At 34.3% G+C, this 16,483-nt stretch overlaps 1 protein-coding gene across 3 annotated transcripts in view; it reads left to right on the top strand.

Moving 5' to 3' along the window:
- ZNHIT6 (zinc finger HIT-type containing 6) overlaps nt 1-13,686 on the top strand; it is a 48,701-nt gene extending 35,015 nt beyond the window's left edge. For 2 of the 3 annotated variants that reach the window (XM_069478153.1, XM_069478152.1), the window contains 2 exons: nt 9,422-9,546; nt 13,537-13,686. In XM_069478153.1, coding sequence (XP_069334254.1) covers nt 9,422-9,546; nt 13,537-13,577 — 166 coding nt within the window. In that variant the 3' untranslated portion in view covers nt 13,578-13,686. Of the gene's footprint in view, nt 1-9,421; nt 9,547-13,536 lie in introns of those variants that run through there. The other variant, XM_069478154.1, reaches the window with a different exon arrangement.
- Nucleotides 13,687-16,483: the final 2,797 nt, after the last annotated feature.

Here is a 16,483-nt window from a genome sequence, read left to right as displayed (position 1 = left end):
ATTTGAGTTGTTAAAGCTGTATAAAGAAATATGTCAACTGATACTAGAATGGATTTTTTAAAATCACATTTCTTAGTCTATACCCTTTGCCTAATTGAACTAGAATTGGAAAACTAGATGATCTTGTTTTAGGCCTATAGAGAATAATTTAAAAATATACTTTGAAGGTATTCTAAGCAGGAAATTTATAATAATGTGTTAAAAGTTAGGACTTTAAAAATAATCTCCTATCATTAGAAAACTGAGGACCTTAAAAGTTAAGATTATTTTGATAATAGTACAGAATTAAACATATATTAGAGAACACTGAAGGAATTCCAAAATTTCTAAGAACAGTATTAATTACTTTCAATGTCTTTTCGTATGTAAATAGCCAGAGACCATTTCTGCCTTTTAGGTATATCTCTTGAAAATAACAGTAATGAAGGAAGGGTGAGTGAAGAACAAGAGTTTGCTCTCTAGATGGGATTATTTAAACTTCCTCTTATATTCTTTTTGAAATTTGATTCTATTAATGGGTACTAAGTGGATAAGTGGGAGAAAACCACTTAATCTAAGAATCAATAGTAAACAGTCTTGCCTCTAGTAGAAGATGCCATTATCAGTGCTCATCCATCATGTTAAAAGATGCATTTTCAATACAATTTTACTTTAAATGTTTGTAATATATTTGTGTTATTTTGATGAATTTTATATAATAATAGTTAAAATTATTTAATCCAGAAGAGATTTTAATATTTAAACATTAAAGTCATAAATAATAAAATTAAAAATTTAATTTACATATATATTTTTGTTGCAGAGAAGTATGATTGGGTAATCAGTAAAAGATTTTGAAGTGTAACCATATTATTTAGGGTAAAATTCTGTGGGACAATTGGAGTGGAAATATAAGGTCAGGGAGAAAAGGAGACCAAGTAAGGTTTCTAGCTGTTAAAAAAGAACTTGTTCATATATTTTTTTAAAATAGATGATATTGGTATCAGATTGCCATAATATAATGTTTAGATTCTAGTGAATTTATTTAAGAGTGATGTATGTTTCATTTTAAATCATCTATATTTATAATATACCATCAATTATGTACTTTGAATCTATTTAAATTTGTGAATAAAGATTTTAAATGAAATTTTAGATGTCTGTTTAAAAATGTACAAAAATACCATTTTTTTCCAAATTATTTTAGGTTACGTATAAACAAAAAACAAAAAAATGTTTACTGCCAAAGGTGAATTAAAATCAGGGTTAAATCTAGAGGCTAATAATTGTCTTTATGGAATATTATATGTATTAATGATAACCTTTTATTGAGTGCTTTATTACTATAAAGGTACTCTATTAAGCACTTTCATGCATATTGTAATTACAGTATATTGTACATATATTAGACATTATAAATATATTATAATTGCATGGAGAGCCCTGCATACAGCTGTTTAGCCGCTAAATGGTGGAACCTCAATCCAAACCTTGGAAGGCCTGCCTCCAAAGCCTTAGTATGTTCTTTGCAGTATAGCACATGCTCCATAAATGGCTATAATGCATGTTCTTGGATTATGTGAAACCCAGCCACAGTTCTTTGTTATACCTTGTTGGAATTGTTGATTATTTTTCAAAGTAGTCATGGTCAGGATAAGTATGTTCAAAACGGTGTTAACCTTTACCACATTTTGGATCTAAATACTAGAACAAAGGAAGCAAGATACTGTTTAAGGATTAGAAAATGTTAGAATAAACCTGAAGAATGTCCACACACACAAAGGAAATACGTAGAGCAGGGTATTAAACATTTTTATCTTCTCAGAGATGACACTCTTCCAGTGATGGAATGGACTTCATGTATGGTACTCTTCTTAAAGAGGTTTTATGGTAAGAATTGTAAGGAAGCTGAAGCTCAGCTAATTGGCACAGCTGGGTGAGTGTTAACAGGACAGATGCAGACTCAACTGTTAAAGTCTCAGTAGCTTTGAACTTGAACTTGAGAACTTTACCTTGAGAGGCTGTACCGAAGAGTAGATCCAAAATGGTATGTCATATTCTTAACAAGTTACAAGCCTATGATTTCCATAGTGATGATCTCACTTTAAATGTATACTATTTTGATTAATGGTTAAGGGAATTATGTGAAAGATAAAATGAGAGTTTTCTCTAAAAACTTGGGAAATATTTTAACTGTTAATTTAATGTTAACCTGCTAAATTTATCCATCCTAATTATGTTATAGAATATTTTATAGCCCACTTAAATTTTCTTCAGAAGGAATAATGACCAGCGATTGAAATGTCTAAGTAGTTCAGATATCCATTTTAGCTAAAGCCTAATAGTTTTAACCTCCTCTCTAACCAGACCTTTTACTGTAATTTATTATGAGTACCAAAACTATCTGAATTCTGTGTATTCCCATATCTACTCTCTACTGAGTGTTATAGACCTAGCTTATTCCTGCCTCTACCTTACACATACCTTACTCTTGCTAACAAAACATATATTTCTCCCTAGAAAGCCTTTGCCCTTTCACCTCTAGTGCATACCTTATAGTAGTACATCATTGTATTCCCAGTGCCAAGAACTATGTCAGGAACATGGTAGACTCTCAATAAATATGTGTTGAGTGAGGAATGAATGAACAAGCAAACAGTTGAGTGAAGGAACTCACAAGATCTGCTTTATAGTCCCAACTCTGCATTTCCTTGAGTGACCCTGAGTAAGATACTTAACTTGTCAAGGCCTCAGTATCCTCACCTAGAAGACAAGAAAGACTGGATTACTGTCCTGCCAACTCTTAATCACATTTTGCAAAGTAATACATGCTAATAAAGATTAAAAATTTAAGATCAGACTCTTGCATTCAGTTTAGCTCTAAAGGAAATGTATGTTTTGTGAACAAGAGTAAGACTAATTAAAATTTTCTGGTTAAGAGAAAGTGCATGGAGGAGGAGGGATTTTAAGAACTAATTAATAATTAGCAATACTGCATTGTATACTTGAAATTTGCTGAGAGGGCACACCTTAAATGTTCTCACCACAAGAAAAAAGAAAAAATAGAAAATGGTAACTCTTTCAGAGGATGGATAGGTTAAGTAGCTTGATTGTGATCATTGCAGATGTATACATATATCAAAATATCAAGTTGTACAACTTAAGTATATATAATTCCTATTTATCAGTTATATCTCAATAAAATTGGTGGAAAAAAGAATAAGAACCAGTTAAGGAGAAGGGGGGTAACTAAGGTTAGGAAATGAAGTGCCTAGATATTAAAGGCACTGGACAGCTTACAAGAACATTTGGAAGTGGGTACAGAACAAGAAAGAACGTTTATTGAATATCTACTCAGCTTAGATTTCTATCATGATGCTTGTGCCAGTGAAATGTGGTAGTTTGTCTGGCACCCCCAATAAAGTGTGGGGTTTATTTCTATGAACTTATGTTATCTAGCAGACTGCCTATACATGGTTGACACTAAATAAATATTAGAGGAATCAATGAATAAATGCCAGGCACTGTGTTTACATTTCACATGCATTAATTCTAATAAAGTATGTGATATATCTCTACTTTATAAGATGGAATCTTAGGCTCTGAGAAATTGACTTACCTAAAGAAACCAAGTTACAGTTTACAGGGCCAGAATTTGGACTCAGTTCTGTTTGTCAACAAAGTTCAGTACAAGCTTTTTCTACTAACTAGTCTCATCATAGATCATAAACATAATTCCTGGTAAATAGGTCATTTCCCTGCTAGGGGTACCAAATTACTTTTGCAGTATAAAATCTTATTACTGATACTAGCTCAGCAATTTACACTTTAGAAACATTGTCATCTATTATAGTTAATCTTTACAAACTAGCCCATTAATAGGCATCTGTTCTGCCATTATACTGATGAGGAAAACTGAGTCTCCTTGAGGAGTCATAGCTCATAATGGCCTGCAGTAAGACTGAAACCCAAACCTTCTAGATTTAAAAGTAATTGAATTTACCATTGAGAATCAGAAAAGACTAAACAAATAATATCTAGAACAAATCAGAACCTTCTAAGCCCCTCTTTAAAGCAAGTTTTAAAATGTATAATTGGTCATTTTATGTCACCATATCCATAGTTTTCATATCATAGTTAGATTAGGATAATTTACCCATGTGCTTCTGAACTGTTGAGCTTTCTGAATTGAGGCATATCTCTGTACTACACAATTCATGATCTATGCTCCATGTCAAGTATGAGTAGTCCTCATTTACATGGATATTTAAAAGTGCCAAAACAAAGTACAGCAAACCACTAATTCAATTATTGATTTTTTAAAATATGAAAACTGTAATTGAATAAGAAAAAATTTACTTTGACAAGATCTTTTTCTATGTGACTTAGATATTGTGAGCTGCAAAAATTGTCACACGGGAGTAATATTTGGAGAATTTTAAATACTATCTTTTTAAAATTAAAAAAAAAAGAATTAAACCTGTTTGAGCCTGTACTTAGTTTTGTTTTCTATGTTTCATTTATATATCTTTTTTCTCCTTTTATTCTGTCTTCTTTAATAATCTGATTTCTTCCTTTTCATTTGGATTTTGAAAGTCAATTTTTTCACTTAATCTATTCTCTTTCTACTCTATCATATAGTACTTTTAATTTTGTGTTTCTTAAAGGAATTTGATAAGCATGAGTCTGAAATATTTATAGTTTATTCAGGTTCATAATTCCATTGTGCTAGGATGGAATACTTTAAAAACATTTAGCTATCAGTTAATAATGATTTATATTAAGGTTTATTTTTTTTAGAAAGTCAGAGGTTCACCTTTGTAATTTTGGAATCAATTAGTTGTACTTTTAACTCAGAAACCTAGATTGAGAAATAAATACAACTATACAAGAATGTAGGTTAAGTGCTATCTGTGGGCAGGTAAATATCAAACAGTGTGGAATTTTAGTATTCTTGATGATCATCTCATTCAGTGACCTTATTTTAGTGGAAAAATACAGTGGTCTAGGAACTGCTATTAGATTGTTAAATTTGGAGAAATTCAAACTTAGTTTTAATACTTTTAAGGAGGTGGAAGGGGTGATGATCCATGGGGGGGTATGTCAGTGATCAGAAAGGAAATAAAGTAGTTTGTGACTCCCTTTAAAAAGAAAAAAGCTGTCTCTTTGAATTAGGAGAAGAAAAAAGCACCCTAATTTGCTAATAAAGTACAGAAAAAGAAGTTCAAGAACTTGACTGGTTTCTTTGAAAGTTAGTAACAGAGCCAAGATTAAAAGCACACCCTTGAGTATCAAGGCAACTTTTATTTATATAATGTCTCTGTAACACCTGTTTAGCCTACCGAGCCATGCTGCTCTCATAATGCCCCAGTGAAGCTGCCCAGAGCAGGGTCAGCTAGTGAGCCCGTGAGGTTGAGCAAGTGAAATAACAAGAGGAAATGTCTGAGAAGGGTCCCAGAGGATAAGAGAAAAGACAAATGTTGGTATCTTAATTCTTCCAAACCTAAGTAATTTGTCTTATGGTAGCAGAGCCATTATACTAATGGAACTACCAGAGTTGGTAAAAATTTCAAAAGATAAAGCTGTCCCTTAGGATTCAGTGACTTACTAGCTTGCAAAGGAGCTAAAGCCTAAATGTTTTAGGCAGTGCAAAGCTGGACTCTTAAAACTTACCTCAAGATAATGGAAACAGAAACATTTAAAGTACTTTGAGCCTGTTGGAAGTACATGTGATAATAAAATAATGGTTTGAAGTTTGTACTGAAAGTTGTAAAGCTACACTTAAAATGCAAAATGCATGTGAAGGCAAACGTGCTTCAATGCTTATGTAATAAGTGCTATTGTTTGTTAGTAAAGAAATCCAATCACTTTGTTCTGAACTAAAGTTTCTATAAGAATATGTTGTTATTTTAGGTAAATGCAAATGTAAAACTGATGTGCTCATGGCTTGAATAAATGAGCTTTCAGTTTCTATGTTTTATCATGCAGCCCTCACAATAACTCTGAAGTGGTACTCATTATCCCCAGTGTCAAGCATGGAAACTGGGGATTAGAGAAGTAATTTGTACAGGAACACTGACCAATGAATGATGCAGCTAGAACCTTAACTCAGTGTTAGACTCCAAACCCAAGCAACCACTAAAAGTTAACTGTTTCATTTAACGGAATTCCAGGTCCTTAAACTGTTAACCTCATTTTGATAGCCTTTCTTTATGAACAGTTTACACAATTTGCTTTTAAATTACTGGTAAATATTAATGGTAGACTAAGAGTAACCACTAGTAACAGAAAAATCTAAGAAATTCAGAATGTCAGCTAAATTACTTAGTGAACTCTGACCTCTGCAGGTAACAGACTGGAAAGCTACAGCCTAGAAACTCAAGGACACTCAATAGCAATATTGTTGTGATTAGAAGTTTGCAATATTTTAGGGTAAACGCTAAATAAAACCCAGTGGTTCTAATTAAAACCTCACACATACCAAGTTTCCATTGCATTTATATAAAATCTTTTAAAAATAATTCATTAGTTGACAAGTATCTTACAAATCTTTGCATCCTAAGTGTTTTGCACAATGCCTGCTTGGCACATATAATAGGGACCAAGTTTTGTAAGTTAACAGGTGTAATTATTACAGTTTTAGGATTGAAAGCATGTATAACTTCTTATATGGTAATTTTTATGTAGATCTGAACATCCCTCTGGTAGGAACATATTTTATACTGTATCAGCAATAATATTAGGCTCCCATTCCCATGTGGCTTTTGAAAAACTTTTTTGTTGCTGTCATTTCTTACTGTTTCAACTTTGGAAATCTAGAGAAATCCAATGAAGATTTAATGGTACAAAAGAAATAAAATACCTAAAAATTTAAGTATGCACTGAAAAGTATTTACCAAAAACTGAAATAAGTGAAAAACATTCCCTTATTGGAAAAATCTCTTTCAATAAGAGGGCTTACGATTCAGTTAAAATGCACAGAAGATTACTTCTCACAGGTGTTTGTAGGAGACTACTTGAAAATTTCCTGTTTGTGGATTCAGGTCTTGTTTTCTCCCAAGAAAAATTTAATCATTTTATATTTTACTTTGTAAGTTAATCTTCTACTTACATATCTAATAAATCTCATTTTTCTCTTTTGTATAATTAACTGCTAACTTTTGGAAAGTACTGCCTATTTCAAAGGGAAATAATGTTGAAAAGATGTGAAACATTTACTCCTTGAATGCTGGAACCACTTTTAAGGTGTGTAAGCACATCTGTATTACATTACACAGGGAAAAGAATGTATGAGTTCTGTGGTCCACAGGCACTAGGGTGGCTCATTTAGAAAAACTAAATATTTTGTATTCCAAGTTTCTTTTCAACGTAAAGAATTTTCTGTGATTCTAAAATGAATAATTTGATTCCAGGGTGGGACATGTGATCAGGGAAGCATAAGTGAAGTTTTGGTTCTACAATTCTTCTCTCAACTTTATCAACTACTTCTGAAAAAGAAATCAATTTTTATAGTGGGCTTGGGTTTGCATTTTGTTAAGCACTTTTATTTTCCCTGATTTGAAAACTATTGCATGGGGCAAACTTAGAACCCAGAGAAATTACTACACCATAGTTCTTAATAAATGAGCTGCATATCTCAGTCAGCTGTTAGTTATGGCACAAATAATTTAATTAAGAAATTAACTAATAAGCCAATTAAGAAATACCAAAGTTTATAAATGATTTATTCTTAAAATGACAGCAAATTGAAATGCATCCTGACGATAACGTCACTCTTGATTACTTGTATTCTAGTGTGTTTTCTTGAGCAGTGGGAAGAGGATGGAATGGCAGCTATCAGGCTGAATACCCCATGGGATGTGTGTTTTGCACGTGAATATCATCTGTCATTGGTGGAAATGGAGGGAAAAAATGGAGAACTGCACTACACTGGTGGACATGTTCTCAACTTTTTCTTCATTTGACATGAAATGATATTCATATGCCAGCATATTCCCTTACGTAGTCACTAGTGAGCTAGCTAAAATTTTCTACCCCTTTTTCTCTCACCCCAAAAAGCAACCTAAAGAGAACATTCTGAGGATGCATCTGTAGTCAATTCAGACTTATTTTTTTTTAAGTAATGACTTGAGAATTTCATGCTTTAATCAATATTAGTGTCTAATTACCTAGACACATTTGATAGCTATGTCATGATAAACTCCATATTTCCTAAATTTTGTGCTTTTACATCAGTCAGAAACCCAAATCTGATTTTTTAAGTTTCAAAATGAAGGAAGGACAAATTTAATTTTATGGTAATATAAATTTGTGGAAACCAGTTATAATTAGAATTGACTTTTTACAAAAGTATTTTGTAGCCAGTTATTTTGCTATCGTATGTTAGTAGAAATTATTTACCATAGCACAGTTGTTTGTTTTTCTTTTAAGACTCAAATATATTTGAGAAATTTGAATTTTTAGCTAGTCGTTCTTTTATCCAAGAAAAATAACATGTTAAACCTAGGTCTTATGAAAGTCTTTTTTTTTTTTTTTTTTTTTTTTGAGGTGAAGTCTTGCTATGTTGCCCAGGCTGGTCTTGGAACTCCTGGGCTCAAGTGATCTTCCTGCCTCTGCCTTCCATGTAGCTGGGATTACAGGCAGGCATACACCACCTGGCCCTGTATAAAAATCTTTAACTATTTCTTACTCTGTGAAAATTGGTAATTTGTTCTATAGCTTTCCTAATATCAAAATATTTTATATACTTCTGCAGAATTCACAATTGCAAATATGTGGAAACAACCCAAATGCCCATCAATACATGAGTGGATTAGTAAAATGTGGCATATGTATACCATGGAGTATTACTCAGCTATAAGAAATAACGCTGATATAGAATCTCTTATGTTCTCTTGGATAGAGTTGGAACACATTCTACTAAGTGAAGTTTCCCAAGAATGGAAAAATAAGCACCACATGTACTCCCCAGCAAATTGGTTTCCCTGATCATAACCTAAGTGCACATTTGGGAGTAACACCAATTGGGTATCTGACTGAGGTGGGGGGTGGGGAGAGGGGATGGGTGTATACCTACATGATGAGTGCGCTGCGCACTGCCTGGGGAATGGACACGCTTAAAGCTCTGACTTCGGAGCAGCGGGGGACATGGGCAATATACATAACCTAAACTTTTGTACCCCCACAATATGCTGAAATTAAAAAAAGGGGGGGGAATATTTTATGTACTTCTGATTTAGTTTTAGAACCTCTATAATAATAACTCTTTTACTTGGTTTTCTTAAGTATGAAACTTACTGTGTTTCAAAGAAATAACTACTGAAATAGTGTCATCACCTTAAAATAATTTTTGATGTAAGGGACTCATATATTTTATCTGGGAGTAATTTTGTATATTAATTGTGTGCTTTGTGTTTTTTTGTTTTGCTTTTTTATTAATAAGATATCATGAACTAGATCCCAATAAAAGTCTCCTAGACAATTTGAGAAACAAAGTAATCATTGAGTACCCAATATTACATGTGGTATTGAAAGGATCCAGTAATGACATGAAAGTTCTTCACCAAGGTAAGTGTAAATTTGTTCCTACAATACTTAGAACAACTCCAGAGAAAATGAAGCAAAATGTGACCACCCTAATTCTTTTTTTTTTTTTTCTTTGAGACAGAGTCTCACTCTGTTGCCCAGGCTAGAGTGAGTGCCGTGGCGTCAGCTCACAGCAACCTCAAACTCCTGAGCTCAAGGGATCCTCCTGTCTCAGCCTCCCGAGTAGTTGGGACTACAGGCATGCACCACCATGCCCGGCTAATTTTTTCTATATATATTTTTAGCTGTCCATATAATTTCTTTCTATTTTTAGTAGAGATGGGGTCTTGCTCTTGCTCAGGCTGGTCTCGAACTCCTGAGCTCAAACGATCCGCCCACCTCGGCCTCCCAGAGTGCTAGGATTACAGGCGTGAGCCACCGCGCCCGGCCCCTAATTCTTTATATATGTGTTTTCCCACTATATTTGCACATTTGCAGAATTAACTCTATAGCTACAGTTAATGGAAAGAACAAAATGAATGAGCTGCTGCTTCTATTCTGTTTGAGAGCTTGTAAGCTTATGATACCAATTTTAAATGAATGAATCAAATTGAATGTCTGGCTACAAAAGGACTTTTTTTTTGCTTGGGATTCTTGTATTTTTTGTCTTTTCTTAAGCTAATAGTCTTTAATTAACAGTCTGTCCATGATCGGATAGATTTACTCCCTAATTAAGACTTTAAAAATTTCTAAAATGAGGGATTACAAAATACTTTTGTTATCTTACCTTATGGAAAGGAATAATATTGCTAGGAACATTATATTTAAAATTTTGACTGCATGTAGAATAAGCTAGTGCCATTGCCTTGACCCTTTACCTCCTTTTTTAAACCCACTGGTTTTATTTTTTCTGATTTTGTCTCCTCAGCCATATGGGGAAGTATTAGAACTAGAAAAAAATGTACAGAAAGGTTTGGTGTACAAAATGACTTATTCATATTTGCAACAACTGATTAAACTAATTGTGTTTCTGAGTGCAAGATTCTAGAGGGTGAATAAAATTCAGTAATTACTTTAAGAAGATGAGAGAGGTACCCACCTTAACACAAAACCATTAGATGCCACTTTCAGCCAAGAATTATAGGTATAGGCCAGGTTTCATGGTAACAAATTCCAGAGAAGCATAGACTCTTTGTTTTGGATTGAACTCTGTTTTTTCAAATAGTATTTGAAATGTATGGTTCAGATTTTATTGTTATACCAACATCATAGGCTGTAACAGGCAGTTACTTATGTTGTAGGGTGTTCTCTGTACATGTGTATAGCTTTTTTCTTTGCAAAATACATTTTTTTTCCAAAGTGGCCAAAATTTTGTCATTGCCACAACTTGAAACTAGATTTTCATGAGCAAAGATGAAGTTTCTAATAATAAATTATGGGCCTCTTAAATCCTATTTTTATTCTTGACTTTATATTTTTCACAATTTGAGAATCTCTGATTTTATTTTCTTAAAATAGGAATTTTAGTTTTACATGTCCACTTTCACTTTTTTAAAGCTTGTAATACCTTACTTTTTGCTTAAATTCACACATCGCTTACTAGCTAGGGCAAACATTGTCTGTGTAAATAAGCACAGCACACAGCTCTCCTTTCACCTTGTTTAGAAATGCACATTCAAGTAAGGCTTCCTGTAACGAAGCAATAAGAAAAGACTACTTTGGCAGTGTACTTGGTACCTTATTAAGTAAAATTTGCTATTTTTCTGGCGGGTATATGATATTTGATTTATTTACAGGAACACAGGTGGCTCATGCTTTTAGTACAAAGGATTATTTAGAACTGCTTTAGCAAAGAACTGAAGAGGATCTGACAGGATTTTAAGGACCATACCAGTGTTGTCACATCATAAGTACTCACACCTTAAAAATAATGCCAGGTCTTCCTGTACATGCATTTCTTTCTGTAAGCACTTCAAGATGTCTGTTTCTTTGTACATTCTCACAGCATTGGATATTCTGCAGGGTGGTTTCTTGATGAGGGAGGGGATTATATAAGAACAGGGCATTTTCTTTGGAAAACCTTTAAAATTCCTTCACTCTCCAGAGGCAAAAAAGTTGGATTTTGATCCTGAGTTCATAGTACAAGGTGTCTCTTTTCTAGTTTGGAGGGTAAATGTGTTTCTGGGCAGAGATTCAGTAGTTTCCACCACTTGATGTTTGTTAGGATTGTAGATTGCCACAATTTATTTTTTCAAAAGTCTGCCTTTATTAATCAGCAATAGGCAAGATTTTTTTGTTTTGTTTTTTGCTTTTTAAGGAATGAAAAAGGTTAACTGTAATAGGTTAAGCAGTTAAGGTAGCCCACTAGATTGGAGATCATCAGTCTGATGGGAAGTGCTCAGAATGGCGTAACATGCCTCACAGGCTCTTATTAGCCATAGTTAGACTAGCAGGTTTAAATGATTTGATAAAAGCATGCTGCATTTCAGTCTAAGGAAAAGAATGGATCCCTATTCAAAGAAGAAAATGAGGTACCTTCAGTAGGCAAAGAAAGGGGAAAGTGTCCCCTACACTGCTATAAAGCCCCATTCATTTAAAAATAATGGCCAGATATATTTCTCTGAAGTTCTAATCTAACTCAAGATTAGAAAATGTCTTGTCTTTGGAGAAGGAATTCAGCCCCAATCAATTACTCGAATTAGTGAAAATACCTGACATAGCAGCTATTCACATATCAGTCTCTTATTGGGCCAATAAATCTTCATCTGTTCTCCCTTGCTGCCCTTTGCCCATTCCTCTTTACTCTCTTTTTTTCCTTTCCCTTTCCCCTGGGGGATGGGGGTGGGGCAAGGGGAGGAACCTCAGGCGTGAGAACACACATGTAAACCTTATACTATAAGGTGCTGTGATAGAGTTTGCCTACAGTACAGAGGAAGCCAGAGGAGAAAACAACCAACTTGTAATATGGAGGCCCTTGGAAGACTCTACTAGAGTTAATAAAATTCCACAAGGGTAGGAACCATGTCTTGGATAGAACTTATTTCAGTGCCTTACTCATAAAAAGGAGTCAGTAAACACCATTTTGGTTGTTGGTACAATCTGAAATCTAGGTATATTAGCAAATCCCAATGAATTTGCCAGTTGGACTATGAGGCAGAGATCCAGGTGTATGGTTCTAGCATGAGCTTTTATAAACTGTGGGACTTCAAGCATTCACTGTGTCTCTGTGAGCTTCGTCTTCATTATCTCCCTACTGGTGATAATAGCTACAGGCCTCAAGCAAAATAACCTGTATTTTAACCATAATAATTTTCAAAGGGTTATTATCTATTAGTTCCTTTTAGCGTCACAATAAATGAAATAAGTAGAGCACTTACTCTGGTCCCCATTTTGCAGATTTGAAGAAACAACTAAAAGACAGAATGCCTTGCAGTTACATTGATCCAACAAACATGCTCTACACTGCGGAGATAGATACAGGGAGGAGAGATCCACTTTCTGTACTCAAGGAACTGTCAGTTTAGAGAGTGAATAGCAGTAGTGTTCATTCTAAGCAAGACAGGAGCTTCAAAGGAGCTCCATTTCCACTCTGAGTCTTCTTTCCTGTGAAAGGAAGGAGATGGTGATTGGCTAGCCTTGCCTCAGCCTACGTTCACTCAACATATACTGACTCTCAGTTTTTTAAGTTGTAAAAAAAAAATCATGGAAAAATTTATTCTAACCATATGCGGGTAGCCTGTGTGATAATAGTGATCTGATATTCAGTTGCATGAGTATGGCATCATAACCACACTGTGAAGTGACCATTCCCAAGGCTTCCACAGAGTTATCTCACTAAATATAATTGCTGCTTTCAGACATCATTTCTTTATTTATTGTGGCCAGAATTGTATATCCTAGCTGCCTGGGACATGACACAGTTTGTCTGCCCCCATGATCATTGCTGTTGCTATGCATCAGAACAGAGAAGAGAAGAGGGAAAAAGAGAAACAGTATAAACACTTGACTATATGTTTACTTTTTTTTCCCTAGTGAAAAGTGAATCTACCAAGAAGCTTGACAGTGAAAATTGAGCACTTTTTCTGTGGAAGAAGGTGAAAATTTCCAGACAGTTGCAGAGGACTATGCATTGATGGGCTGTTGGATGATTAGGGTATTATCAACAGATGACTGGAACTTTTTGTTTGTCTAAAAAGTAATTAAATAATCTAACCTTTAAAAAAAAATGTATTTTATAGCCTGTTGAATTAATTGACTTTTGTAAGGCCAGAGCCCCTTAGTCATATTAAGAACTCTGGTCAGCATACTGCTTCTTAGGGCCTGGCTTTTGATATGCTTAATTCCATATTCTGAAAACTTTTTTATTTGTTGGTGTGATGTAACACCAAACCTAAGGATCACCTGTGTCAACCACAGAGTTGGCATTCTCTTTAGTGGAACCTCACTGAACAGAAAGGCCATGCGATGTACCATCTAACCACAGGAGAGGAACTAATCTTCCGTCAGTTGCCCATTCTTGGCTTTGAGGTTTATATGTAAATTATCACTTCTGAGACAACTTTCATACTTGGAAAACTCCCCGTACGATGTCTTATACTGGGAAGGTGAATAAATACTATTAACAACTATTTTCTTATATTCAGTTCAGAAAATCAGTGGCTCCACATTGTTTGAACCATCAGTGCTGAGGAATTTGGATCTACTTTTTCATACAATGAGCTATGTCTTACGAATTCTGTGCCTTTCATCACATTCCCAGTCCACTCTCATCATTACCACACAGGGATGTTGTGATGACCAGTTTTATACTGTGTTTTGATGTGTGTAGCAATAACTTAAAAAAAACCTTGGAACTCTTCAATGTGTTATTGAAATGTATATGTATGTATTCATGTATATACATGGCTTAATTTATACCCTATGGCAGCTCTGTATACATTATGATCTCATATATTGAAAAGTTTCCTAATTTTATTGGAATTTATACCATTATGAAAATATAATATGACTATGAAAGAGTAAAAGATTATTACATCTGTATTGCATGTGTGTACTTAATGGTTAAATAACAATGATAAACTAGACATTAATGAAATTCATTTTTAGTTTACAGCTGGGATAAGTTTTAGACCAAAAAGAAACCAGAGACATTAGTTAAAGAAACTTAGAAAGATTAGAAATATGAAAAGATAATGAGAATATAAGCATTGAGAAACTTGTATAACAGAAATATATATAACTTCAGGTAGAAATTGGAGAACAGAATTCAAAAACAATAATGCCAAAAAGCTCCTTGGTATAAAATATAGTGGAAATATGATTCATAGAAAATAAGGCTTTGTAAGTTGGGGGGTGAGGGGAGGATCTCTCTCTTGCTCTCGCTCTCCCCCACCCCCCGCCGAAAAGCCACTTCAGGAATCTTCTGATATGGTGAAGAATTTGTATAGAATTATGTTGTTTACAATAGTGGAGAGACAACTAAATGGGATTTCAAGGAATTCGGTTTTAATCTAAAAGTGAAATGTGTCTCATTGAAACAGGAAAGAAATAGGATGATGTGAGTCAAACGTGTCATGGAATTGTTATTGGGAAAAGTGGGATAAAGTACACAAAAAGAACATGTGATCTGAATATCAGGGTGGAGAGGAATTTCCTCACAGTGAAATCGGTTATGTAGTCTCATTTCCGAGAAAAGTGTTGAGTTCCATCCCTCCTAGTTGAACACTGGACAAAACCCGAACACTTTATCCTGTTCTTTCCACTGCCCAGGAGGAAAAAGAAAGAAAAAAAAACTACATAATCTAATGCATCTTTGCCATCTTTATTTTCTAGAATTCTGTTAGACTTTTCAATTTTAGGCTACTTCCTAGGAAAGAATTTAACTAAATATAACCATTAGCTCATGTGATTAATATACAAATTTATGCCCATAGGATTTATAGTAAGCGTGTTTTAGTGAATAACCATGTCAAAAGCTTGGAGGGGGTGAAATTGGAATAATTCACTGAGAGCCCTAGAAGTTGGTAGCATTAAGACTCAATTTCTTTTTAGAAGCCCTCTCCATTTTGGATTCTTGACACATTCTGATGAGTAAACAAACTCCTTGACCCATGTTAAGTTCAACATCCTGCATTTTGTTTGTGAATGACATTTTAATTTTTTTTTTTTTTGAGACAGAGTCTCACTCTGTTGCGCGGGCTAGAGTGAGTGCCATGGCGTCAGCCTAGCTCACAGCAACCTCAAACTCCTGAGCTCAAGGGATCCTCCTGCCTCAGCCTCCCGAGTAGCTGGAACTACAGGCATGCGCCACCATGCCCGGCTAATTTTTTTTTCTATATTTTAGTTGGCCAGATAATTTCTTTCTATTTTTAGTAGAGACGGGGTCTCGCTCTTACTCAGGCTGGTCTCGAACTCCTGACCTCAAGTGATCCACCTGCCTCGGCCTCCCAGAGTGCTAGGATTACAGGCGTGAGCCACCGCACCCGGCCGTGAATGACATTTTAAAAGGAGAAAAACTCCACCTGGCTTTCTTTATTTTTTAAATAATAATTTCAAAGAGAAGTTAAGCTTTTTGTAATTGCTAATTATTGCATATGAGATTAGTAGCCATAAATTTTAGTAAATAAAACTTGCACCTGTTCTTATTATAAATGTGAATTAAAGAAAGTTACTATAATAAATCTTTAAGATTCCAAAGTGTAGTTGAACCAATTTGTTTCTCTGGAGCAAGTAGTGGGATTCAGGTTTCATGATGTATTTAATATAATAAAATATTAAACACATAACTATAATGCCAACAATTTCCTTTATACATTGTTTAATTAGGTTGACAAATAAGTGTGTTTTATACCTGATTTCCTATTATTCAACTCATATTACATCATGTGTTGTACCTGATTTCATATTACTGAATTTTACATAAAGGTGCTGGTCTACTTTTGTTTAATCATACAGTGCTATGGTTTGGATGTGGTTTGTC

This window comes from Eulemur rufifrons, chromosome 8 (genome assembly GCF_041146395.1).
Source record: "Eulemur rufifrons isolate Redbay chromosome 8, OSU_ERuf_1, whole genome shotgun sequence".
Taxonomy (NCBI): Eukaryota; Metazoa; Chordata; class Mammalia; order Primates; family Lemuridae; genus Eulemur; species Eulemur rufifrons.
The sequence above is the reverse complement of the archived record's forward strand: the minus strand, read 5'-3'. Positions and strand labels throughout refer to the sequence as shown.